Source organism: Nelusetta ayraudi, unplaced genomic scaffold (assembly GCF_046127955.1).
Source record: "Nelusetta ayraudi isolate G7.1 ecotype Tasmania unplaced genomic scaffold, CSIRO-AGI_Nayr_v1 ptg000070l, whole genome shotgun sequence".
Lineage (NCBI taxonomy): Eukaryota > Metazoa > Chordata > Actinopteri > Tetraodontiformes > Monacanthidae > Nelusetta > Nelusetta ayraudi.
In genome coordinates, this window is record NW_027466120.1 from 6770564 (window position 1) to 6794667 (window position 24104).

Here is a 24104-nt window from a genome sequence, read left to right on the forward strand (position 1 = left end):
TTGTAACAAACAATAAAACTTTACTTGTAACCAGACCCTTGTGTTTTATTAAAGGTCCATTTTGTTTTGTTCCACAGAGATTAACCAAAAAGATGTTTCTCACAAACCAGATTTCAAAATGTGTCATCACCAAAAATATATTTTCTTCAGTATGTTGCCATATAACTAAACACGTGCCTTTGTCATGGTTTCCTGAACCTCCCTTTTCGATACACCAACAGCACACTGAGCAGGAAATGGAAACGTCTGAACAAAGATGAGCAAGGTGCAGTGGGGAACCGCACAACAAACTCTCACATTCTTTTGTCTTAAGAGTTCTTAGCAAGTAGTCTAACTTTCTGTACTTGGCTATCAGAGAAAAGAGCCCTCAAGAAACTTGGTGAGTTATCTTCTTTTTCTCCATACAGATCAGAACATTTTAAATTCATTCATGGTTTAAATTCAACTTCTATAGAGGTTTATTGTGTTGTTGAAGATGCATTATTTATCTGGAAATGAGGCCAAATCCCTGCAACATTAATGATTTGTGCAGGATATTAAGAAATTCAGATGACAATATAATTTTTTTTTTATTAGCATATTCTGTTTTTCGCTAATCTTTTTTTATTGATACAAAAGTATGTGTTTTGCCCTATGTGGAAAAACATCCTTTTCCACTCCACGTTTGTCGCCACAATGTCCACACAGAAAAATGAAGCGGTACAGAGCGCTGCGAGTGGGATTAGAGACAATCAAAAAAAAAAAAAAAAGTTTCCAATCTTGTGTGAGAGTGGAACAAGACTGAGCGGAAATGTTTTTGTTTGCTGCAGTTACAGAGAGCCTGACGGAGAAGAGCAACAAAATACTTCACTGATTTGAGCTGCGGCAAAAACAATTTCAACGATGAGTGCGCCCAACTGCAGCATCCCTTCCGCAGAGTACCAGTACTACCTTTTCCCGACAGTTTACACCTTTGCTTTAGTTTTCGGCCTGCCGGGGAACCTCGCTGCGCTCGTCGTCTTCGCCTTCAGAACCGCTCACCGCACTGCCTTCAGCGTCTACATCAGCAACCTGGCCCTGGCCGACATCATCATCCTGTGCACCCTGCCCTTCAGAATCCACTACCACATCAACGGCAACAACTGGGTGTTTGGCGACGTGGCCTGCCGCGTCACCGGCATCCTCTTCTTCGCCAACATCTACATTAGCATCTGCTTCATGACCTGCATCTGCGTGGACCGCTACATGGCCACCATTCACCCGCACATCTACCTGAGGCTTCGGAGCCCCTGGTGCTCCGTGGCGGTGAGCGCGGCGCTCTGGTGCACTGTGGCCGTGGCCGTGCTGGTCTTCATTCTCATGGGTCCTCTGGCCACCGGCGAGGAGAAACCCGGAAGCCGCAGCTGCTTTGAGAATTTCGCCAAAACCGAGTGGGGCTCCCGCCTGGCGGCCTACAGCGTTCTGTCCCTCACCTTTGGTTCCCTGGTGCCTTCCTTGATCATCCTGCTGTGTTACCCTCTGGCTGCCAGGCGGATCTCCCGGATAAAGACCAAAACAGCCCAGAAGGCTGTGAGGGTCATCTACACCATCCTGGCCATCACACTCTTCTGCTTCCTGCCCAGCCACATTGTCTACCTGTTGCATCTGCTCCGACGCATGGGCGTCATTCAGAGCTGCACGGCTGCCAACGTGATCTACAACGCCCGGCGGGTCACCATGGCGCTGGTCATTCTCAACACTTGCCTGGACCCCGTGCTTTACTATGTCACCACCAGCCACTGCAACTGGCAGCGCTTGAAGATGACGTGGCTGTGGGGAAGGCTCAGGAGGAATCGGGGAGTTTATAACATTGTAGTGAGATGATGATGATGATGATGATGATGATGATGATGATGATGATGATGATGATGATTGCCCAGCAAGGATGATAGCACGTGCGCATTGTAAATACAGCTTTGTATGTTTGTTTTTTTTGTTTTTTTTTAAATGTACCTCCAGTGCCATGTTTTCCTACAAAAGTGTTTATTCAAATTGGATTTATGCATCAAACTAAACGAGACAAACTAAAAGATAAAATGTGAATCCGAGTTAATGAAAGAGTCCTTCAAGATATAGTTGGATCGCTTCATGAATGTCCAAACTGCACATAGAACTTGAAGTGTTTTTGGCCTTTATGTAAATTGGGATTTTGATGTGAAATTGCGGTCATGTATTTATAGTTTGAGGGTAAGTGGAGTTTTGAAGTCACAGTCCAGAGGGAAGTCCTTTTTTCAGCAGAGTTGAAAGAAAGCTCCCCAGGTCTTCGTCCTGATGAAGAAATGTACAAAGACAAAAGACTGAATGAAAACCAAATTGTCACCGAGTGATACTGCAGGGATAGCTGGTGTCTTACAGCAACTGCCTGCTTTTCATTAATCAAGTGGTGGTTCCCTGTTCAAAAAGAAACAGAAAAAAACCAGCAGCTGGTACTTTCAATCCCTGTTTTTTTGCATGGGTGAATTTTTCATGCATGAGCACATTGCACACTTGATTGAGCTTTTTATGCATAAAGTAGGACAATATATTACAGAAGAAAAAAGGTCATGCAAATAGTTATGATACTCGAGAGCCCTTTTGGGTGTTAACGCACTGATGAAGACTTTGACAATGGCTTACAGCTGTCAACCTGCACACTGTGGCTTTCCTCGTGCTCATCACTTCTGTCAAAATGACTTTAAGAAGACTCCTCTATCCCCACTTGGCTGATGTTTGTTTTGCTGTTTTAAACTCAAGTTTAAAAAAAAAAAAAAAAAAAACATTATTACCAGCTGCGAATGTGTTCTCAGAAAATGTATTTCTAAAGGTCTGCTGTTTAACTTACTTTTGATTTTATAATTTCTGACAAAATTGCAGCATCTTGATAAAAAAAAAAACTTCATACTTGAATTAATATTTTAATTAAAAGATATAAAAGATGAACTTTGTCATTTCTATGGAGTTCACTGGCAGGCTACAGACTCATATGACTGCTGTTACTTTTATCATCAGTGGATGCTGCGACTGTTTAATGTTTTGGCAAGCAACCCATTTAACACACTGCGTCTGGCTTAAAGCTTGTTTCCATGAGGCAGAAGTGCACATAGCATCTTAACTTTTCTCTTAAGTGCTATGGAACGTATGAAAGCATGTAAACCCCTCAGCTTCCATTGCGCAGTGACTTAGACCTGCGAGAGGTTTCCACACCATCTACTTTTATCTTAATTTCACTTTCATGGCCGCTCTGCTTGCAGTGTCTGCCCACACTCCTGTTTTCACTTAACCCCCCACCCCCACAGGGTTGCGTGGGCACGTAAGAGTCGCTGAGCCGAGGCCTGTCTCACTCGCGGTTATACAGTAAATACAGGCAATAAACCTAGCGGTCAGACGTGACATAAGAAAAAATGTGTCAGAAGGGATTTGGAGGTGACGACGGTGAAGTCCATTGTACTGAAATAACTCATCAAATGTAAAAAAAAAAAAAAAAAAACATTTGTCACATTTTTATTTTGTAGATTTTTCTCATCAGGGGGAAGATTGTATATGTCAAAGTGAAAAACAAACTGCTTCAAATAATTTTCTGCTCTAGCCTCCATTGAGCTGTTGAGCAACGCTGTCGCGAGTGCAACAGGGCAATGAACACACGGGCACTTCGCACAAAGCAGGTTTTCTTGCACTTTAAATTGTCTTGGTGCTAATATCACCGTTCCTGAATGCAGTCCATGTTTACCGATGGTGTTTTTAGTCTGCATTGGTGTTTTTGCCTTGTAGTGTTGAGCAATGAAATGTCCCACAGCGCCCAATTTCACCTCAGGGATCAGTTAAGTACAACAACTCTTTTTACCTGGTAACTCCACGACAGAAGCAGGACTTTGGTGTTGGGGTCCTCAGCGGACGAGGACACTTTGATGACGATGGACTCCACCATGACCGTACCATCAGGGAGGTGTTGGATGGTGTAACCTTTCAACACGCTGCGTGCAAGGAGGGAGCAAATACGAGAAACAGACTGTAAATGGTTCAGAGGCTCCTAAACTTGAACCTTGTGCACATTATCAAGTGAGGCAATCAGAAATAAAGAAGTAACAATGATGTGCGATGACTTTATTTAAAAAAAAGAAAAAAAAAATGATCTCGTGTAGATTTCGAGTCACTCTCACCTCTTGAGGTGCGTGTAGATTCTGTTAAGCGTGTCGCTGTCGCTGTGTGGGTCGTGGAGCTGCACACGGCAGGTGAAGCGTAACTGATGCTCGTTGAGGCCGAGCTCCTTCAGGGCCTGCTCTGACGACACCAGCTTCAGACTCTGCTCGGGAGGAGACGGCACCGAGACATGTGATTAAATGTGGGTCAGCGCTTTGTTCCGGCTAGGACGCAAGGAGCAAGAAACTCACGTTTTCTTTCATTATCAGGGTCCCGTGCATGACTCGAGGTTTTTTAGGATCAGGGAGCGGTCCTGCAAACCAGAACGGAGAAATTAGTACAATATTGCATGTTTGCTTAGGTTTGGCTGAAATGTCCTTTCTATATATTCAACATCGTCTTAGGAGGTTGCTTTTGTCAAGAGGCACTGCAGTATGACATATGTGCGATTTAGTGATTCATTCTTACAAAACTCAGGCATGGACAGATGTGGCATTAACGAGACAAATATGTTAAATCACACAAAGGCAACAGGTAAAAATGGAAAAATCTTTTTCCATAACATTTTTGTCTTTTTTTTTTCTCCATCTAATGACAACTTACTTCTCTATTGAAATCCAATCATATTTAGATTTTAAATCATATAACAATGTAGATCAAGCGGATATAATCACCTTGGTTTCTATCCTGCAGTAAGTTAAAAGAACAAATCTTATGATACATTAGGCAGGTTTCTGTGGTTGGTTGCCTCAACTTGAGATCAGAACACACAGCACATTTTTGGATAAAAACAGTCGACTTTTTAGTACGGTTTATTAATTTAGGATCAGTACCCGATCAATGCATTATAAGGAAAATGTAGCTCCAGGATAAGTACCCTTTTCCCTTTAAATGGAAATATAACCAGGTGGATGCCAAGTTTTTGCGGCGGTGTGACTGATTCAGTTCAGTGTCCCAACCGGCTCTGGGTTTACCAGACCTTTCTCAACGCATGAAATCATATAGCGCATGGCATTTTGCTGCCACTGCGGTGTGTTGCCTTTTGTGCAATGCAAACGAGCAAACACTTCATCTGAACTGCAACTGAAACCATGTGGGTATACTTCTTGTACTGTTACACAATCTACCTTAAACCACTGAGGCGGAAAATAAAGCAACTAGGGGCTTGTGTCACTTAGTTTCTTCGCAGCGTGTGGTGCAGACAAACTCCTGTGAGAAATGGAGATGCGACTTACCTCTCAGGGCCATCTCCCTTTTGAGCAGGTTGAGGGAGATATCCACGGGAACACTGGGGTTTGTCGTCATGGTCGCCGTCTCCCCGTTAGCTGGCATGTAACAATCAATGCCTGTCAGAAAACAGAACATGTCATGCACTCTCCTCCCGCTGTGAGTGCTTACTACGGTAGTTCCTTCAGAAGGGCCGAACACATGCTACTCACAAAAAGTTACATTGGACTTTAGGTGAAATTCATGGAAATGAAAATGGAAACAAATGTGCAATGACACAGTGATATTATATCAAAGGTATTTTCTTCAACGGTAAATACAGTGGTGGGTATACCACATAAAAAAAAAAATCTAAAAAACAAATGCCTGCATCCTTCTTTTTAGGCGTCGTCTTAGTATCATGATGGCAAAAATGTGAATAGCCTGATGAAGAGGACGGTTAATATAACCGATATTTATTGTTTGATTCATGGCTCAGACAGACACACGAAAATGTGTTGTTTTTTTTGAGAACAGATAGTGGATTTCTAAAACTTCATCTAAAAGCTAAAAATAAAATAAAAATAAAAATGTCCCTTTTGTGACTAGAGTTGGTATTGTTCCAGGTCCCCAGGTACACGTCAGCTGTGGATGAGGATGCACTTACTGAATTCCTGTTCAATCTTGCCCTTCAGGAACTCCATTTTGGCCGCCTCTCCGTGTACCAGCAGCATGTTTCGAGGCTCCGCCATTCGAATGAGCTGCATGATGCCCTTTGCGTCTGCATGTGCACTGAAGGACATGTACTCCACCTGCAGCTTCACTTCCAACTGGCAACCACAGAAGATGGATTTGTAAGTACGCACGCACACACACACATACACATTTACCGACCCCGACCCCAGCGCGCGCGCGCGCACACACACACACACACACACACACACACACACACACACACACACACACACACACACACACACACACACACACACACACACACACACAACTTTACAGGTTGTTAGAGTTTGACTGTTAGAGTTTCTGTATTCTAAATTGCACAACAGATATTAAATCAGACTGAATGAATTCTCTTAAAAAAAATAATACAAAATAGGGAGTGAGCTCCAATTCACTGGACAACAATAAAAGGTTGGAGGAAAATTAAAAAGTAGACAAGAAAAAAAAACACAATCGAGGTCATTGGTTTTGTGTACAAAATGAGTCACATAACTGACGCACATTGGGGGAGGAATCGAAAAGAAAGAAAAATCATCTTACTGTCGCTCTCCCTTCCATTTCCAGTTTCCTCTGTCCATTTAGAATCTTGTGACCGATTGTTCCTTGCACACAGTACCCCGGCATGATGACCTGAAACAGCAGAACCAACTGATGAGATTTTTGTCCACCTCTTCCGCTGGTTTCTCCTCCCTCCAGTACATCTCACCATGTTCTTCTCATTTCCAGCCCATTTCTTAAAGATCTGCAGAGACTGGCCGGCGTGCAGCATGCCAGGTGTGGCAAACACCACCTGAAAATGCAAAGCATTGTAAAAGTCAATGAAATAATCTTTTCTCTTTCTAGTGCATATAGCACAATACTTGCCATGGGCCCGGGGTTATCAGCGTAAGAGCGGTCAAAGGCCTTGATGTGCTTGAACTCAAACATGTTTCTCTGTACGAATGTCTTTCGGATCTTCTGGTTGGTCCATGTTATGAAGAGCTTGTAATAGTGATTAGCTTTTTCTGTCAGCCCAGTGGAGAAGTAGATTGGTGCCTTGAGGTTCATTCTCTCCCTGTTTGGAGACAAGAGGTTGTTATGTTATACCTTCAAATTAAAATTAAAATCTTTTGAGGTAAATGTCTCAATGTATAGCAGGCACAAATTTGCAATGACATGGACATATTTGCTTCAGTGCATCTTTGGCTTGTGGGTTTACCACTAGAAAACACCAAAACTTACCAAAATGTTTCCAACAGAATGCAGAGTTCTTGTGCTCTTCCCAAAGCAAAGACTGGAATAAGTACCTGAAAAATTGATGAAAACATGTATAAAGAAAACCTCGTCTTAAAGGCCTGGTTTAGAATGTTGGACACAGACCAAGTCTGCCAATGTGCTATTTTTCAGTGGAGACCATTTCAACACGTCTCATCCAGTTCTGCCTTCTTGGCAGAGTTTGCTGGTGCTAGTCCCTCAAAATGCAATGTGATACAAGGGCAGTTTTAAACCAACACAGGTATTTACATGACTACATCATATAATTTATTTGCCTCGTGTTTATGTGGAGTGGGTAAAATTGTTATTATTAGCAGGCTAGCAGAATCCATTGACTTGCGTTAGCCTAACACCAGCAAACTCTGCTAAACATGAGGACTGGATATGATTTGTTGAATCGGTTTCCACTGATAAATAGCACACTGGCTGACTTGGAAATGAGGTCCTATGTCTTTCAAGAAGGTAAAGGTGAAGGAAAGAAGAAGCATCAGGCATTTAACTCAGCTGTATGTATATCTAACCTTGCCTCCTCTTTCAATTGATTCGTGCACTTTCTTCAGAAAGTCCCTCTCTCTGCATCTTTTTGAGTCACGGATTGTGGTAGCGTACGTAGATTCAGAGATAAGGATGTCTGGACGACACTTATCGATCCACGCAGCACTGAAATACAACTCAAATGGTTTTTGAAAGTGTTGAGTGCACAGTTAAATTAAAAATATAAATAGTAATCATATAAAACTCACCCTAAATGTCTGTCAGGTGTCATATTATAGTCTCCCTAAAAGGAACAGAGATATTATTGTGGGACAACAGGAGTGAAATCATTTGACTGTGACACAGGAAAGGCTTGTTTACACTCACAGTGTAGACGACAGACTCTGATCCCACTTTGATGTGCACCATGGCAGCTCCGAGGACGTGGCCCGCATAGTACGCCTTGATCTCCAGCTCATCATCCACCTGCCAGCAGCACAAAAAGAAACAAGCTGATGGGCCAATCAAGAGGGACGAGCGGCTGCTGCGGACTACACAAGGAGAATTTCTGCACCTGAACAGTCTGGTGGAGGTTCAGAGGCACCACTTTCTTCATGCAGTCCTTGATCATCTGCGAGGTGAAGAAGTTGGTCTCTCCCTTCTTGTCGACCGAGATTTTGCGGAAGTCCTCCAGCAGAATGGGGCAGATGGCCTTGGTGGGATGGGTCATGTAAATTGGCCCATCGTAGCCCACCATCTCACTCATGAAGGGCAAAGCGCCACAGTGGTCCAAGTGGAAATGGCTGAGGGTGCAACAAGTGTAGCCGTTCAATACACTGAGGAAGTCTAGTTGAATTCAGAGGCATGACAGCAATTTTTTTCTGACCACCAACCTGATGATGACACAGTCCAGAAAGTCTGTCAGGCGACCGTTTTGGGTTATATAAGAGAAGTCTGGGAAACGTCTCTACAAGAACAACAGAGAAACGTGTTTGTGACAAAGTCAAAAACATTTTGCTTGTAGATAAAATATCACAGGAAAAAATAGGTAAGGGATGACAATTTAAAACCAGATCCTGTAACTAACCTTTCATTAATCAATAATTCACTTTTTTTTTTAATTAGCATGTATATAGAATCTCAAAATATCTTAAAGGATTATATTTTTCAGCAGCTTATTACTACTTTCAGAATTATTGTTCAAACAATGCACCACAGCCATATCCATTACAAATATACCATATACTTCAGAAGCTGATTTTCATTTCTACAGAACTGCTTTTCCACCCAAAATAATAATTTAAAAAAAAATAAATGTAACACTAGTTCCTCCTGTCTGAGTGCTAAATAGGAAATTGACCATGAATATAAACATATTAAATGTTATTCATTTTTCATGAACATGGATGAGTAGGTCATCTGTCAACCTTTAGTGGCCGATGCACATCAAGTTCCATTCAACCTACGATGAATGGAACTGGAATTATTTCCCTTAAAAATAAAAAATAAAACATTTTGAGAGATGTCCTTATTGCTCTAATGTTAAGGCCCCTACTTTAAACTGTATGTGTTGTAATTCCTTTTCATTTAGTGGCATGTTCACCTCAGCGCGTCCAGTTTTCACCCAAGAAAACTATCTCGCTAAGTTTCAAACTTATCCAGCATATGAGAAGCTGAGTAACTTACGTCGTCATTGTATCCCATGTGCATTCCACAGTCAAGCATTATGTTTTTCCCTCCAATAGATACGAGGATACAGCTGCGGCCAACATCCTGCCCAGCACCTTGTAGAAGAGGAGACAGTGAGGTCAGGTGAAGAAGCAAGTCAATAGTAGTTCATCACTATCATGAGTTAGCCTCTCCAGCTAAAAGCGGCTACATACTAACTGTGGAAAAAACAAAAAACAAAAATTGTTTCTGACCGCCACAAAAGTCAACTCGAAAGGCGTTCAATGTATAAATATATGTTGGCGGGCAATTCTTAATAGAACGACTAATGTTTAAATTAGATGCCGATTTATTGTCGGTGGAACTAGCATAACAGACTGTTAGCTCCTAGCACTCACCTAATGGTGTCACTTTTATTTCAGGCATATTTCTCAACCACCTTCTTCAACCAACGCATCGATTAAGCCGAACACGTAGCTGACCTGACTTCTATTCAAACAGCTTGCTTGCAAAAGTAAGTGTTTATTGTCCCAGTTGTACACATGTGGGTCATTGTGAGTGCTGTCTTATTGCGGATATAAATTTTAAGCTACTGCATCAAAACATCCGGAGGACGCTTTCAAAATAAATCAATGGAGCTCTTTTCAATGGTTAATGGTTATAATATATAATTATATATATTTATTTCTACAGAATTATTGACCGACGACCTTTAAAAAAATGTGATCAAAATTTCTTGTCGATCATTTCATGGACTATTCGTGGATTAATGGAGCAAATCAAATCAGTTGTAAAGACACGACGATAAATTATAATGTGTTTCAATGCAATTCGATAAAAGTTCATTAAACCAACAAGACATATGATAAAGATTGGATCTGTAGGTTTATATAAGTAAAACATAAAAAAGAACAGAACAATTGACTCATCGCAATGCTGTTATTATGAAAGCAACGTCGATAATTTCCTGTATTTTCCGGCTCGAGTCTGCGCAGAACAGGCAGCTACCAGAAGTGGATGTTTTAGCCAGTTTCTATCCCTGTTCCAGACGATGAGCAATGTTCAGTGGAAGTTTTGTTAAAATCCTAAAGAGTGTCTAACTAACCGACATCTGTGTTGACATATAAGGTATTTACGTAAACATTTCCCCCCTCGGTGAGCGTCTGGTAAACCTTCTGGTGTCCAGCCAACCGGGAGCAAAGAGTCTGCGCACTGGGAACGGATTAGACCAGGAAACACCAGGCACGGAATCAACCTGAATTAGTAAGGAAGAGGCATGCTTAAATTTTTCCACGCTCTTTTAAGTTTGTGAGCAGGTAACGTGTCTTGACATTTCACTTCTTCTGTTAGCCGCTTTCCAGATTTGCCCATTCGTTGATTTTTCATTTGTGGTGTTTGTGTTCAGCGCTTCCTGGTAAAGAACCATGGCAGGTCCCGTGGCTCAAGAAGAGCAGAAATTCTCCCTACTGGAGGTACTCGACGCTTTCAAGCTGTGTTTGTCTGAAAATAAAGAAGTCTATCTCGAACACTACGTCGCCGGCTGGAGAGGTCTTATAAAGTAAGTGCTGAGATGCTGAATGTGTTGATTTCTTGTCGACTTCTGGAATAACCGTGCATTTTTTTTAAATTGTCGTCTCAAGGTTTCTGAACTGCTTGGGAAGTGTGTTTGGTTTCATTTCCAAGGATGCTGACAACAAGATCAAGATCCTGGTCAGCTACATGGAGGGCGAGAACAGCTCCAAGTATGCCACCATCCAGTCCATGGTCAAATATGAGCTGGATGATAAACTGGTGGACTTGACCAAGAGGGGCAGCCACCCAGAGTCGGGCTCTCGTACCCTTCTGAGGCTCCACCGTGCCCTTAGGTGGCTGGAGCTCTTTCTGGAGCGCCTCCGTACCAGTAGCGAGGACAGTAAGACGTCTGTCATGTGTGCAGACGCCTACAACGAGTCCCTCGCCCAGCATCACCCCTGGGTGGTCCGTAAGGCTGCGGGCATGGCGTTCTGCATGCTGCCTGGACGTCCAGCCTTCTTTGAAGTGATGAATGTGGGCCCTCCGGAGCAAGTGGTGGCCACCTTAGGAGAAGCTGTGCCTCTTATCTCAGAGGTGTACCAGATCACAGAGACACTTTATGCTCAACATAACCTGCTTGACCTACCGTAAACAGAACTGGCTGTAATAATGTGCTACATACTTTAAAATGATTAGATATTACTTGTTTTACCAAAAGGGCAGGTAAATAGCTGTTATTGCTATTTGGTGTTTTCAAGTGTATTTGGCACAAATAATCAAGTATCAGTGGATTTACTTGTGCCTACTGCAACACTAATCAATATGAAACCACAGAATATGAAGAATGATTAGTGTTGATCTATTTTTTGGGGTTTCACGCAGATTCATTGATTATTTTGTACTTTAAATCAAGTGAGGGAACTGTGTAATATTCTTTGACCACTATTATGGGCTTGATCCTATTGTGTACATCCAGTACTACTCAAGATCTGGATGCAGTTTAACATTGTAAAAATTCTGTATGCTCTTACAATTATATTTATAGTAACTTGTGGAACAAATGTCGACTTAAATAAGACTTGTAAACATATTGTTGAGGGTGATACCAATTGCTGTGATATCCGTTAGTGTTTAATTCATTGCTTGTTATTGATTTACTGAAGACCAAACTAATTTTGGAAATAAAATAAGTAAATCCTAACCTGCACGTACATGCTGTGATGTAAAATCTTCAAGGATATTTAATTTTCGGGTTTTCCCTCAAAGCCACTGTTTTAAGTTTGAGTTCATAATGGCATAATGATGTGTACAACTGGAATTGGCTCCTTCAGTGGCCCTCGTAGGCAGCTGACCATGGTGATGAGATCACCATGGTCAAACAGTGAAACAGTTGCAACTAAAAACGCGCGGGCTTTTTCTTTCTTTTTTCTCCATTTTTGCATTTCCAAATTTTGAACACCAGAGGGCGTCCTAATTGAGGTAATTGCTTCCCATGTGAGTGCATAGCGACTCACTCAGCCAGCTCAACAGGTTTTCCATTTCCTCCAGATTGCTGCTGTCAAGTTTCTTGATTTTCCTGTCTGAGGAAGGAAAAAGAAGATACATTTGATCTTAGGTCTCCATGGTCAGACTTTAGCATTTTGAAATATGCAAGAACTGAGGAGACATACTGAAATACATATCAATTTGTTTGACAATATCCATGCTGTGCTCTCTCTCTCTCTCCGGTCGACTGGCAGATCGCGATCAATGTAATGGGCACCCCTGGCATAGATGCTTGTGTAACTTGGACATTGATATACAGGACAGGGGGCTCCATCCTATCACCTATCCTCTCCTCACTCTCTCCCTAAACTGTCCAAACTATCTCCAAACTAAACGCCATCTAGTCTCCAAACTCTCCAAACTATAAACGCTATCCAAAATCTAGTAATCCAAACTCTCTCCAAACTCTCAACTGACTGCAACTCTCCTACAAAAACCCACATTTTGAATGGAGCCTGATGGGTCTATATAGCCGTTAAACCTCGCGGCAAAATCTGAACCACTTCCCGAAGCAATCACGTGGTACAGCCGGGCGGTGATGCTTCGGACGTCATCATTTTTGGCTCCTCCGCTAAACGAAGCAAGCGTCGGTGCGCGCTTCGCGGAAACCCCCCCATCATTACTCAACTCACGCTTCGAATCCTCGGCACGTCTCGTAACATCACTAAGTGTTCAGCGCTTCCTGGTAAAGAACCATGGCAGGTCCCGTGGCTCAAGAAGAGCAGAAATTCTCCCTACTGGAGGTACTCGACGCTTTCAAGCTGTGTTTGTCTGAAAATAAAGAAGTCTATCTCGAACACTACGTCGCCGGGTGGAGAGGTCTTGTAAAGTAAGTGCTGAGATGCTGAATGTGTTGATTTCTTGTCGACTTCTGGAGTAACCGTGCAATTTTTTTTTTTTTTTTTAATTGTCGTCTCAAGGTTTCTGAACTGCTTGGGAAGTGTGTTTGGTTTCATTTCCAATGATGCTGACAACAAGATCAAGATCCTGGTCAGCTACATGGAGGGCGAGAACAGCTCCCAGTATGCCACCATCCAGTCCATGGTCAAATATGAGCTGGATGATAAACTGGTGGACTTGACCAAGAGCGGCAGCCACCCAGAGTCGGGCTCTCGTACCCTTCTGAGGCTCCACCGTGCCCTTAGGTGGGTGGAACTCTTTCTGGAGCGCCTCCGTACCAGTAGCGAGGACAGTAAGACGTCTGTCATGTGTGCAGACGCCTACGACGAGTCCCTCGCCCAGCATCACCCCTGGGTGGTCAGTAAGGCTGCGAGCATGGCGTCCTACATGCTGCCTGGACGTCCAGCCTTCTTTGAAGTGATGAATGTGGGCCCTCCGGAGCAAGCGGTGGCCACCTTAGGAGAAGTTGTGCCTCTTATCTCAGAGGTGTACCAGATCACAGAGACACTTTATGCTCAACATGACTTGCTTGACCTACCGTAAACAGAACTGGCTGTAATAATGTTCTACATACTTTAAAATGATTAGATATTACTTGTTTTACCAAAAGGGCAGGTAAATAGCTGTTATTGCTATTTGGTGTTTTCGAGTGTATTTTGCAGTGTTTGGCACAAATAATCAAGTATCAGTGGATTTACTTGTGCCTACTGCAACACTAATCAATATGAAACCACAGAATATGAAGAATGATTAGTGTTGATTTATTTTTTGGGGGGTTCACGCAGATTCATTGATTATTTTGTAGTTGTTGGAAAAATGTATGTTTTGTTTTTTTAATCTCATAATATGCTAAAGCTAGAAGGTGAAAATGTACTGTGCACGCTACAGCGAAAATCTAATAATCACAGTTTTGCAGCAGACATCTTGCAAAAGAAGAACAAAGAAGACTCATGTGCACAAGCAGCTCATGAGACAGGGAAGTGAGCATTTCCTGTTTACTAGCGGCTAAGGAGAAGAATTTTACGTGACCTTTTAGAGAGGAGGAGGTGTGACGTCTGTGTGCTGACTTATACATATGTTACCCTTAGATGACCCAAACCCATGTAACCAGGGACCGCCCTAAAAGATATTAAAAGAGGTTTGCAGCCGGAAGCGGGGTAGATGGAGTGTAACTGAGGTTGCTGTCCATCACTGCTCTCCTCGCGAGAAAGATATACTTGACTCCTGTGTGTTTCTTTCATACTTTGTGGGTTTAAACCTGACAGTAGTTTAAATCAAGTGAAGGAACGGTGTAATTTTCTTTAACCACTATTATGGGCTTGTTCAGTGTTATAGACATTCAAACTGACATTTAATTATGTCATTTTAAAGAGCTCCCAACAATTCGTAGATCATATTGTGTACATCCAGTACTGCTCAAGATTTGGATGCAGTCTAACGTTGTAAAAATTTGGGGTAAAGGTGTTGCATTAAAAAATCTGTATGCCCTTACAATTATATTTATAATAACTTGTGGAACAAATGTCTACTTAAATAAGACTTGTAAACATATTGTTGAGTGTGATACCAATTGCTGTAATATCCATTAGTGTTTAATTCATTGCTTGTTATTGATTTACTGAAGACCAAACTAATTTTGGAAATAAAATAAGTAAATCCTAACCTGCATGTACATGCAGTGATGTAAAATCTTCAAGGATATTTAATTTTCGTTTTTTCCCTCAACGCCACTGTTTTAAGTTTGAGTTCATAATGGCATAGTGATGTGTACAACTGGAATTGGCTCCTACAGTGGCCCTGCGTAGGCAATTGACCATGGTGATGAGATGTCAAACAGTGAAACAGTTGCAACTAAAAAAAAAAAACGCGCGGGCTTTTTCTTTCTTTTTTCTCCATTTTTGCATTTCCAAATTTTGAACACCAGGGGGCGGCGTAATTCCAACCGCGTATGTACAAGCTCCTAGATTGGCATGGCAACGCCGCTGACGCTCACACTTATTGATTTAAACAACTAAGACGACGGGGGTATGGCTTCAAACTGATCTACTCAAAATGCATTTTTCCACCACCGGACCTTGATTGAAGCCCCGAGATGTTCGAATTGATTCCAATAATTTGGAGAGAGACATTTAAATGCATAAAGTCGACCGCAAAGGCAAGTAGAAACGCATTCTACGCCATTTGTACATGTAGGAGTTGGAATACTTTCTCTTCTTTCGACGATGCATTTAACGAGGCCAAAATCATCCAAGGGCCGAAGCAGGCCGGCGCTAAACAGCTTCCATGACGACTCGGCCGACGCCCAGAGGCCGCCGGCGTCCCTGGACTCGCCTGAACCCGTGAGCCCCGCCAAGAGATCCCTCCGCCCCGAACCGCAGCCCGTGGTGCGGCAGGCCGGCCAGCGGAGGCACACGTCGAAACACGGACCCGGTGCTCCATTAAACAAGTACAAAGTTCTGCCCTCCATAGAGAGGAAGCGGTCAGAGGTGAGTCCCGGCCTGGACGGTGCCATGTCTAACCTCAGCCTGTTTGGCGATGCTGTAACGCCACAAAGACATGAGGAAGCAGATTCCCCAGCAGAGATCCAGATGTGCAGCCCTGGGGAGGACACCGCCGGGTCAGATGATGGCAACCAGCGTCCTCAAAGAGCCACGTTCACAGAAACCGGTGCTCGTCTCCTGTTGGCGATCCGAGCTCCATGCGGCAGGAGGTTTCAGCAGCACTTTGACCCCACAGACACCCTGCTGACGGTGAAGGCCAGGGCAGAGGTCATGTATGGGACACAGTATGGAAACGCGTGCATTCAGACCATGGACGTGCCACGCCGAACCTTCACAGACATGGACATGACCCTGGACCAGTGTGGCATCCTGAGCAGGACACTGCTGTGCATCTCTCAGAATGAAGCATAAGGGACTTGATATGTTTTGGAGTCAAAACTTGGTTCCATGGTTATAGTTTAATTACCAAAAATGCACTGTACATTTTGATATCTATCAGTTCTCCACAACTTTGAAGTCCAACATCTCATGTGCCAACTTTTTTAGCTTTAGTTATTTTTTTTTATTTTTAGCAAAGTATGACTCACTGACTTATACTGTGACTGCATCATAAATGATTTTATACTAAGTGTTAATTAAAATTTTTTTTTGAATTGTACACTGTATACATTAATTGGACACTAATTATTATTCCTAAAACCTGACAGACAAAAGCATTACATATACAATCAGCTTCAACACATCCATCAATTAAAATTAAATCTGCAAATGTCAAAAAAAAAAAATAAGACTCAAAACAAACAGATGACAGATGGCCAAAAACCCATTTTCACTCCAAAAGGTTTATTAGAACAATCACACCATAAAGTGCAGAGAATGTGGAAGTGGGACTTTTTTTTATTTTTTAGGTTCACCCAACAAATTAGCATTTTAACTGCAACAGAACAAACAGGATTCACATTCAACTGTATTTTTTTTTGGGGGGGGGGAGGCACACAAGAAACTAGCCACAGCGCTGGCTTTACAATTTGGAAAAATCTTGAACGTGCCGTCGGCTATCGCTCGGCGGAAACAGCCGTGGACTATTTTAGATGTTTCAAATCACCGTGTCAACCCATTGACACGTCTGGAGACCAATCCAATGTGAACAATTCAAATCAGAAAATCAAAACACAACACTGCAAACCATAAATTAAAGTTATAAACACACAATGTTTTTTTTTTTTTTTTTTTTACAACCAGTGGTTGGTCTCTTAGAGAGGCTGAAGGTGACTTTAGTGAATACATCAGGAAACCTCAAACGATAGTTAACATAATACTTTGGCACAACTTGCTGGGAAATAATTAGTGAAATTCACAGCGTGCTCTTAGTCTGATCTGTAAACATAAACTCTCAGAAGAACTCAAGTAGCATTTGAGGTAACTGCTTCCCATGCGAGTGCATAGCGACCCATTCAACTCAACAGGTTTTCCATTTCCTCCAGATTGCTGCTGTCAAGTTTCTTGATTTTCCTGTCTGAGGAAGGAAAAAGAAGATACATTTGATCTTTGGTCTCCATGGTCAGACTTTAGCATTTTGAAATATGCAAGAACTGAAGAGACATACTGAAATGCATCTCAATTTGTTTGATAATATCCATGCTCTGCTGGCTGTCCACCATATTGACAGCAAATCCCCTCTTGCCGAAGCGTCCTGTGCGGCCAATCCGATGAAGGTACGTCTCGTTGTCGGCATTTCTTTCCATATCCACTGGGAGGTCAAAGTTGACCACCAGCGTCACTTGTTCCACGTCGATTCCTTGAAATGACCAGAGGTGCACAGCTGTTTGTGATTAGCCTCAAACATTCATCTCACGTGTTGGCCTCGACCATGATGCCCAGTGTCAGTCCCACCTCTGGAGCACACGTTGGTGGTCACCAAAACCTTCTCTTTGCCGTTCCGGTAGCGCTCGATGACAGCTGCTCTCTGCTCCACTGTCATTTCCCCGCTCAGCAGTGACACCTGGTGACCCTCCTTGATGAGGTTCGCAGTCAGCCAAGACGCCATCTTGCGGGTCTGATGACAAGTTTAGCTCAGCAACATTGCTCAATTTCGGTTCCATTTTTTGTGGAAATACCTCTATGCCGTTTCATGAGGAAAAATAAAACAATTTGATCTGATATGCCTGGATCTGATCCGAACAGCAGCGGAGAACAAAGTGCAGTGAGCAAAGAGGCTGCAGAAACCAATTTCTGATGTCCAATATCATGAAGTAAATGTGTTTTTACTTTAATAAAAGTGTTTTTTCATCACCCGTTCTTACCAATTACAAATTCTTGCCAATCATAATAAAATTTGAGCATAAAATCGTAATGTTCTTTGAAATTACAAATACAAGGAGTGAATTTTGAATTGGAATGCTGATTAAGATTGGAAGCAGCAGACTTACGTGGCAGAAGATCATGGCCTGTGCAATGGTGAGTGCTCCATACAGATTACACAGCGCTGTGAACTTGTCCTCCTTGTCCTTACAGATGATGTAGAACTGCTTGATGGTGTCAAGCGTCTCCTCTTCGCGCTTCAGCCTGATGATGTTTGGCTCTGGAACGACCGTCTCCGCAAACCGCCACACGGACTCCTCAAAAGTTGCAGAGAAGAGGAGCATCTGACATTCCTTGGAGAGCCGTCTGCATGGGGGAGTGAGACAGATTGAGAGTCTAAACCGATGCGGCCATTATGTCTCTACGGTGCTTACCGATGGATGCGTATGCTCTGGTCCCGGTGTCCCTGCGTGGCGATCATTACATCCGCCTCGTCCAAGACAAACATAGTGATCTTCTTCGGGTCGATGAGCTTGTACTTGGTGCACCAGTCAAGGATTGTGCCCGGCGTTCCGATCACAATTTGCTCCTGCAGTGGGACGCCTCTGTCCACTGAAGAAGAGATTCATGCACCCATATAACAACCGCCAGGTTTGTCGTTGCCATTAACTTCTAGTCTTTTCCCAGTCATCCCATTCAAAGACAGTGCAGATGTGAATAGACTCTTACTTCTGTTGCCCCGAATGCCGTATGCCAGCTTAACATCAGGACAAAACTTGCCCATTTGTTCAGTGACTTGGCCAATCTGCAGAGCCAGCTCATATGTTGGCGAAATGCAGAGACACTGCAAGCACCAAAACAGATTTGAGAATGCAGTTAGCCTTTTCCACCGAGTACTGGCACCGTACTGAGTGCATGAAACCCACCTGAGGCCACTTGTTGTCTGGGTTGACGTGGCTCAGCATGGCCAGAGAGAAAGCAGCAGTCTTACCCGTACCAGACTGTGACTGGGCAATCAGATTCTGAGGTCTGGACCCAGAACAAACACACGCAGTCATGGTGAAAAGAGAGGCAGTTTGCAGAAAAAGTAGAAGACTTAAACATCCTTCAGTGTTAAAAACAGATGTGACGTCCCAACACTTGGCAAAAACAACAAGTCCGTCTTTATAAAATCAATTCATGCTCTGTCACGTCTTCTTGTCTGTGACCGAGAAACCGAGAAACCTCTCCCTCTCATTTCCGTTATGTTTATCTGGTTTCTCGTGGCAGAAGCAGCAGCGAAATCATTGTGTTCCATACATCCTACACGACAAATAAGATGTGAGGAGAACTTCCATAAAAAAAGAAAAAGAATAAAGATGCACGAATAGCATCAGACCCAAACGCCTGAGCCATTTTGCTATTCAGATGACTGGATTGAGCAATGAACCCCTTTGCTAATTTCCAGACAACCTATAAAGAACAAGTTATTTTGCTCACTCACAGCCAATTGCACACCTCTGCACCGAAGGTACAATTTACCATTACACTTGCACAGAAATGAGTCACACACTACATCAGCAATCATTGGCCTGCAAAACATTCCTGAGAGCATCAAAGTAAACAAATGCTGGTATCTGTATGGATGAATGGCCTAGTATTGCATAGCCCCACCCAACCAGGTTCAAGAACAATACTATGAAATAAAAGCCCCATTTATATTGTGAGATATTAATATCAGCGTCAATGTCAGTTAGCAAAGGGCCAACAATGAGAGCAATAATCAGATTTCTTATTTCCATGAATGAGCGGAGGTATTAATCTATCTAGATTATTAGGTTCCCAAAAACACATTCTGTATCCACAGCTGGACCTCGTTGTAAACTGACTTAAGTAACAATTAGTCATCGTTAATTAGTTAATCATGTTCTTTTGATTTTGCATATACATAATTACAGCTCTATTTGCTGAGCATATGTCACAAAAAACAAAGGTCCTGTGACAATATTTATTCAGCGCATTCTCTGGTTTGACTGCATCTTTTTTTTTTTATTGTTTTGTTTTTTGTTGTAGGCCGAGGCTTTTGTTTCCTTGGTGCTTTTACTTGAATGATTGCAGAGAACAACGATGGCTGCCTTTGAGGGTCCTGACAGTCTGTAGGGTGCAGCAAGACTACTTGCATAGACGGAGTCAATTGAAATCCTTAATACAGTAAAAACTCTTTAAAAATACAAAGCTTCTTTATGTCTGACTTGGACACCAGTATGCGGTAAGTAACTTTTTTTTATTTTTTAATCTCCAATATCACAAGATGACAAATTTACGGGCTGGTAGTTTCTTAAGTACACCTGGTCTCTCCTAGTAATACCAACTTTGTCCTTTTCATATTGTTAAATCACTTCTACCGAACATATATTTTTCGCTAGTGTCACCATGACGCGAGGAACTCACGGCTGAGCCAACATCATGGGCAAAGCGTTCTCCTGGATTCTGGATGGCCTGTTGAAACCCATATTGTAAACGCCCTTCAGGAGGTCAGGATGACTGTTGATAGAATGCAATAAACAGGAATGCAATAAATAGGATGTTTAGAAGAATAACATGAGTACGGAAGAGGATTAGGGCCATTAGAAAAAAGATATTTTCTTTTCTTCAAGTTTCCAATTCGAGAATAAAATCGAAATTTTGCTGACGCTGCGCGCAAGTCTAGTGGAGTGCTTCTGTTTTCGCCAGTTTCCTGATTACTGTGGGTGAACCTTGCGGAATACACCGGTTTTCCGTAGTTTACTTTTAAGTGCGGGTAACTACTTCACTCCCAAAAGTTCCACTTTATTTGCGTCGACTTTATTCATGAAATTTCTACTTCATTCACGAAATGTAGACTTCTTTCACAACGTCAACTTTATTCGCGAAATCGTTCTCTTTATATTTGTTATCTTCTAGTGGCCCCAATCCTCTTCGTACACGTCCATATTAAACAGTGGATTTTTTTAATTTATTTATTTATTTATTTTTTTTCATTCGTCTTCCTCCAACTCACAGTCTGAGCTCCTCAAATGTCTTGACGGAGAACAGAGGGGAGGTGGGGTCCCTCTGCTGGACCTCCACCTGGTTCCTGTTCTTCACCAGGGAGCGGCGGATGAGCTTGTTCAGCAGGGACTGTTCGGCCAGGTCCACTCGGTCTGCGGTTTTCAGCCAACCTCCATTTTCACCCTCAACGTTCCCTTGGCAGGTGCACACAATAAAGACTCATTAAAGAAAACCCCCACCATGTAAACTTAGAAAAAGAGATAAAACATTTGAAGACCAATTAAGTCAACTTACCGTTTATGTCTTCTCCGCCACTGCATGGCACTCGAATTGCCTTTTTAGCGAAGTTAAACTGGGCACAAAATGACGTTTAAAATATCGTTAATAAAAAAAAAAACACGGGACGCCGCGGGACTGCGTGCGTAGCAAGTGCAAAGCAGCTAGGTAGCACATCGAGCTAAGCTGCTAACGAACGATGAGCAAGTTTGATTTGACTTTTCGAAGTCACCTTTAAAATGCAACGCTACCTGTGTGGACGGAACTGTGGCTTCTTGTACGTCCACGGCGACGGCCCAAGAGTCTTCCGACATTTTGCTTTTGCGCCACTTGAAGCCTCTTTTTCCACAAGGCAAACGCAACACTTTGCAGGGGAAAAAAAAGTTTGATGTCAGCATGAATAATGTGCGTGAAAGAGAGAATGACGGCGTGCGTGCCGCTATCCTGACCTGCAGCAGGACCAGTGGCCACACCACGGATGATGCGTTCACACTCGTAGGAAATGACATTGTTTTGTGCTCTGCAAAGTGCGCAAACGGCCAAACAGTAGGAAATCGACGATAGTGCAATCTTTTCAGTTTCTGTTGAAATTATTCCAGTTGCACAAATGAGGCAACGAAAATGGGAAAAAATACTTAATTACAGGACAAGCCATTGTAAATTTTATGTTTTTTTTTTGTTTGTTTTTTTAAAACGCTGTATGGATTACCGCTTCACAACATGAACATTTCAACGAGCTGTGTCAATCAATCAATCAAAAAAAAAAAAGAAAGAAGAAGAAATAAAATAAAATAATTGGAAATTCGACGTAATTCAGTTTTCTCAACCAGCGACAAGAGACATTACTTCTTTTTTCATTTAGAGTAGACTTCAGCCAGACTATTTGCATTTCCCTCACAGCAAATCTCAACTACTGATATTTAATTAGGTAATTATTTGAAGGTGAAAGACAGTGAAAGATAGCGTTGTGTGGGTGGATAATTTGAATTATCCACCCACCCAACGCAAAACAAACAAACAAAATACAACACAAAACAAAACAAAAAACCCAAACCAAACACAACACAACAACAAGAAAAAAAAAAAAACTTTAGATAGACAGAAAATGGCAGATTTAGCCCTTTAGCAAGAATGACCAGTTTCAGCTTCCTGCTAAAACGGACTGCATTGATGACCCTTGAACATTTGTTCAGACGGTGGGAGAAATCCATTGATGTTTCATTTAATCTACGGTCTTGACTGCGTGGACACTGTGAAGAGGAGTTAGGAACAAACCAAGTTTGCATGTGTGTGTGTGTGTGTGTGTGTGTGTGTGTGTGTGTGTGTGTGTGTGTGTGTGTGTGGGGGGGGGGGTCACGATATCGCTGTGTTGGACAGGTTGGGAGGCAGTGAGACAGCAGGGGAGGGGAGGATGGAGGGTTTGCACAGAGTTTTATTGGCTGGAGGTTGATTCAATTTGGAGGCGGATGTTTCAGGCAAGCACAGTCACAACCCCCACCCCCGCGTATCCACAGGAACAACCGAACCTGGGTGTTTTCATCACTTGTGGGGACATGACATGGATTTCAAATTATCACCTGCAGGCTCTGCTAACACCTACCTCTATAACCCTGAACTATAATCTACCTCTAAAAAAATAGCATAATATTAATCAGTTGTGTCATGAGATCAGGAGCATTTGTGGTGTATGGAGCATAAGCATGGGGGGGGGCCCACATCAAAATTCAAAAGGGCAAATTTAAAAGAACCCTTGCCTGGAATACTTTATATTTAGACCCAGTGCGAACACATCACGGCCAGGTTAATTGTTGCAATGTAAAAGTGCTTGAAGTGTCTTTTTAAGCTCATTGCGACCGATTAAAAATCATTATGATCCAAGTTCCAAACATTGGATTGGATTTTAAACATTCGTGATTCCCCCTTCCACAACAGTGGTAGACTGCGGGCGTTGACGTGCAGAGCTTTGCACCCATCTGTTGTTTGATCCTGGCGCTGCATGACATGTTTTCCGTGCTCTGACCTCCTTTGATAAAATACCAAAAATGTCCCCGTCGTTGTCAGCTGTGTGGGAGTGGGAGTGGGTGGTGCTTTTGAATATGCATCTGCTGAGAGAGGGAGGGAGATAGAGAGAGGAAGAGAGGGGTGGGGGTGTTCATTGAAAGGACCTGGACCTTCTGCCTCAGCACCTCCTTCCTCCCTCTCTCCTTCCCTCTCTCTCCCTCTCCCTCCTTCAGCCCTGCACAGCAGCCACAAAGGGAGGAGGGGAAGGAGGAAGGGAGAAAGAAGACAGTCAATGAAAACATTTTTTTTTTTTAATGCAACCACATGTTGCTCTGCTCGACTGAACACTAGCTGCAGCTGCTCCGTTCCTACCTTCCCCCCAGTGTCTTTACATTTCTGTCCTTCTTCTATCGGTGCTGCTGCTGCTGCTCCCTCTGTAGCTCCTGCCACCTGTGGCAGCGCTCCTGCTCCCTCTACGCCACAGAGGAAGGGGGAGGGAGAGAGAAAGTGAGGTTGCACTGGAGGAGCATCGCTTTCAAGATAAGTGGACTTCTGGCTGAGAGAGGGAGAGAGAGAGAGAGAGAG

General features: G+C 42.8%; 6 protein-coding genes across 8 annotated transcripts; 4 read left to right on the forward strand and 2 right to left on the reverse strand.

Annotated features, from left to right (window-relative positions):
- Positions 1–208: 208 nt before the first annotated feature.
- On the forward strand, positions 209–2779 carry LOC142898682 (lysophosphatidic acid receptor 6). Its single transcript, XM_076041764.1, has 2 exons — positions 209–379; positions 810–2779. The coding sequence occupies exon 2, from the start codon at positions 883–885 to the stop codon at positions 1840–1842; it is 960 nt and encodes a 319-aa protein (XP_075897879.1). The 5' UTR covers positions 209–379; positions 810–882; the 3' UTR covers positions 1843–2779.
- ints11 (integrator complex subunit 11) lies at positions 1985–10079 on the reverse strand. The gene is made up of 17 exons (XM_076041763.1): positions 9873–10079; positions 9493–9590; positions 8700–8773; positions 8381–8609; positions 8194–8292; positions 8076–8110; positions 7854–7992; positions 7300–7364; positions 6943–7132; positions 6785–6868; positions 6619–6708; positions 6008–6170; positions 5370–5480; positions 4386–4447; positions 4155–4297; positions 3839–3968; positions 1985–2286 (listed from the first exon to the last, which is right to left on the reverse strand). Exons 1-17 carry the CDS (start codon positions 9898–9900, stop codon positions 2224–2226), a joined length of 1803 nt encoding a protein of 600 aa, XP_075897878.1. The 5' UTR covers positions 9901–10079; the 3' UTR covers positions 1985–2223.
- Positions 10080–10412: 333 nt separating this feature from the next.
- Positions 10413–12167, forward strand: cptp (ceramide-1-phosphate transfer protein). 2 transcript variants are annotated; one of them, XM_076041765.1, is made up of 3 exons: positions 10413–10790; positions 10880–11032; positions 11115–12167. In XM_076041765.1, exons 2-3 carry the CDS (start codon positions 10899–10901, stop codon positions 11635–11637), a joined length of 657 nt encoding a protein of 218 aa, XP_075897880.1. In that variant the 5' UTR covers positions 10413–10790; positions 10880–10898; the 3' UTR covers positions 11638–12167. The 2 variants fall into 2 exon arrangements, with proteins under 2 accessions (XP_075897880.1, XP_075897881.1); XM_076041766.1 differs by having other exon boundaries at positions 10430–10737.
- A 982-nt stretch (positions 12168–13149) lies between these two features.
- Positions 13150–14688, forward strand: LOC142898903 (ceramide-1-phosphate transfer protein-like). Its single transcript, XM_076042185.1, has 2 exons — positions 13150–13360; positions 13452–14688. Exons 1-2 carry the CDS (start codon positions 13227–13229, stop codon positions 13972–13974), a joined length of 657 nt encoding a protein of 218 aa, XP_075898300.1. The 5' UTR covers positions 13150–13226; the 3' UTR covers positions 13975–14688.
- Positions 14689–15372: 684 nt separating this feature from the next.
- ubxn10 (UBX domain protein 10) lies at positions 15373–16408 on the forward strand. The gene has a single exon (XM_076042184.1). It carries the CDS (start codon positions 15654–15656, stop codon positions 16341–16343), a length of 690 nt encoding a protein of 229 aa, XP_075898299.1. The 5' UTR covers positions 15373–15653; the 3' UTR covers positions 16344–16408.
- A 346-nt stretch (positions 16409–16754) lies between these two features.
- On the reverse strand, positions 16755–22002 carry ddx19a (DEAD-box helicase 19a). Of its 2 annotated transcripts, XM_076042181.1 has the most exons (12): positions 21968–22002; positions 21770–21882; positions 21537–21594; positions 21253–21436; positions 20664–20756; positions 19160–19262; positions 18963–19077; positions 18668–18845; positions 18362–18599; positions 17826–17988; positions 17539–17730; positions 16755–17448 (listed from the first exon to the last, which is right to left on the reverse strand). In XM_076042181.1, exons 2-12 carry the CDS (start codon positions 21830–21832, stop codon positions 17387–17389), a joined length of 1449 nt encoding a protein of 482 aa, XP_075898296.1. In that variant the 5' UTR covers positions 21833–21882; positions 21968–22002; the 3' UTR covers positions 16755–17386. The 2 variants fall into 2 exon arrangements, with proteins under 2 accessions (XP_075898296.1, XP_075898295.1); XM_076042180.1 differs by lacking the exon at positions 21968–22002 and having other exon boundaries at positions 21770–21957.
- Positions 22003–24104: the final 2102 nt, after the last annotated feature.

What these genes read in the sequence shown, in the direction of transcription:
- LOC142898682 (XM_076041764.1), top strand. Translation starts at nt 883, where the DNA reads ATGAGTGCGCCCAACTGCAGCATCCCTTCCGCAGAGTACCAGTACTAC.
- ints11 (XM_076041763.1), bottom strand. Translation starts at nt 9,900, where the DNA reads ATGCCTGAAATAAAAGTGACACCATTAG. An exon ending in AAATGGAAGGGAGAGCGACA is followed by an intron (nt 6,171 to 6,618) that starts GTAAGATGATTT and finishes TGTGGTTGCCAG; the next exon opens with TTGGAAGTGAAGCTGCAGGT. An exon ending in CAAGATTGAACAGGAATTCA is followed by an intron (nt 5,481 to 6,007) that starts GTAAGTGCATCC and finishes GTTTTCTGACAG; the next exon opens with GCATTGATTGTTACATGCCA.
- cptp (XM_076041765.1), top strand. Translation starts at nt 10,899, where the DNA reads ATGGCAGGTCCCGTGGCTCAAGAAGAGCAGAAATTCTCCCTACTGGAG. An exon ending in GGCTGGAGAGGTCTTATAAA is followed by an intron (nt 11,033 to 11,114) that starts GTAAGTGCTGAG and finishes TGTCGTCTCAAG; the next exon opens with GTTTCTGAACTGCTTGGGAA.
- LOC142898903 (XM_076042185.1), top strand. Translation starts at nt 13,227, where the DNA reads ATGGCAGGTCCCGTGGCTCAAGAAGAGCAGAAATTCTCCCTACTGGAG. An exon ending in GGGTGGAGAGGTCTTGTAAA is followed by an intron (nt 13,361 to 13,451) that starts GTAAGTGCTGAG and finishes TGTCGTCTCAAG; the next exon opens with GTTTCTGAACTGCTTGGGAA.
- ubxn10 (XM_076042184.1), top strand. Translation starts at nt 15,654, where the DNA reads ATGCATTTAACGAGGCCAAAATCATCCAAGGGCCGAAGCAGGCCGGCG.
- ddx19a (XM_076042180.1), bottom strand. Translation starts at nt 21,916, where the DNA reads ATGCTGACATCAAACTTTTTTTTCCCCTGCAAAGTGTTGCGTTTGCCT. An exon ending in CAGACAACAAGTGGCCTCAG is followed by an intron (nt 19,078 to 19,159) that starts GTGGGTTTCATG and finishes TGGTGCTTGCAG; the next exon opens with TGTCTCTGCATTTCGCCAAC. An exon ending in CAGAGCATACGCATCCATCG is followed by an intron (nt 18,600 to 18,667) that starts GTAAGCACCGTA and finishes TCCCCCATGCAG; the next exon opens with ACGGCTCTCCAAGGAATGTC.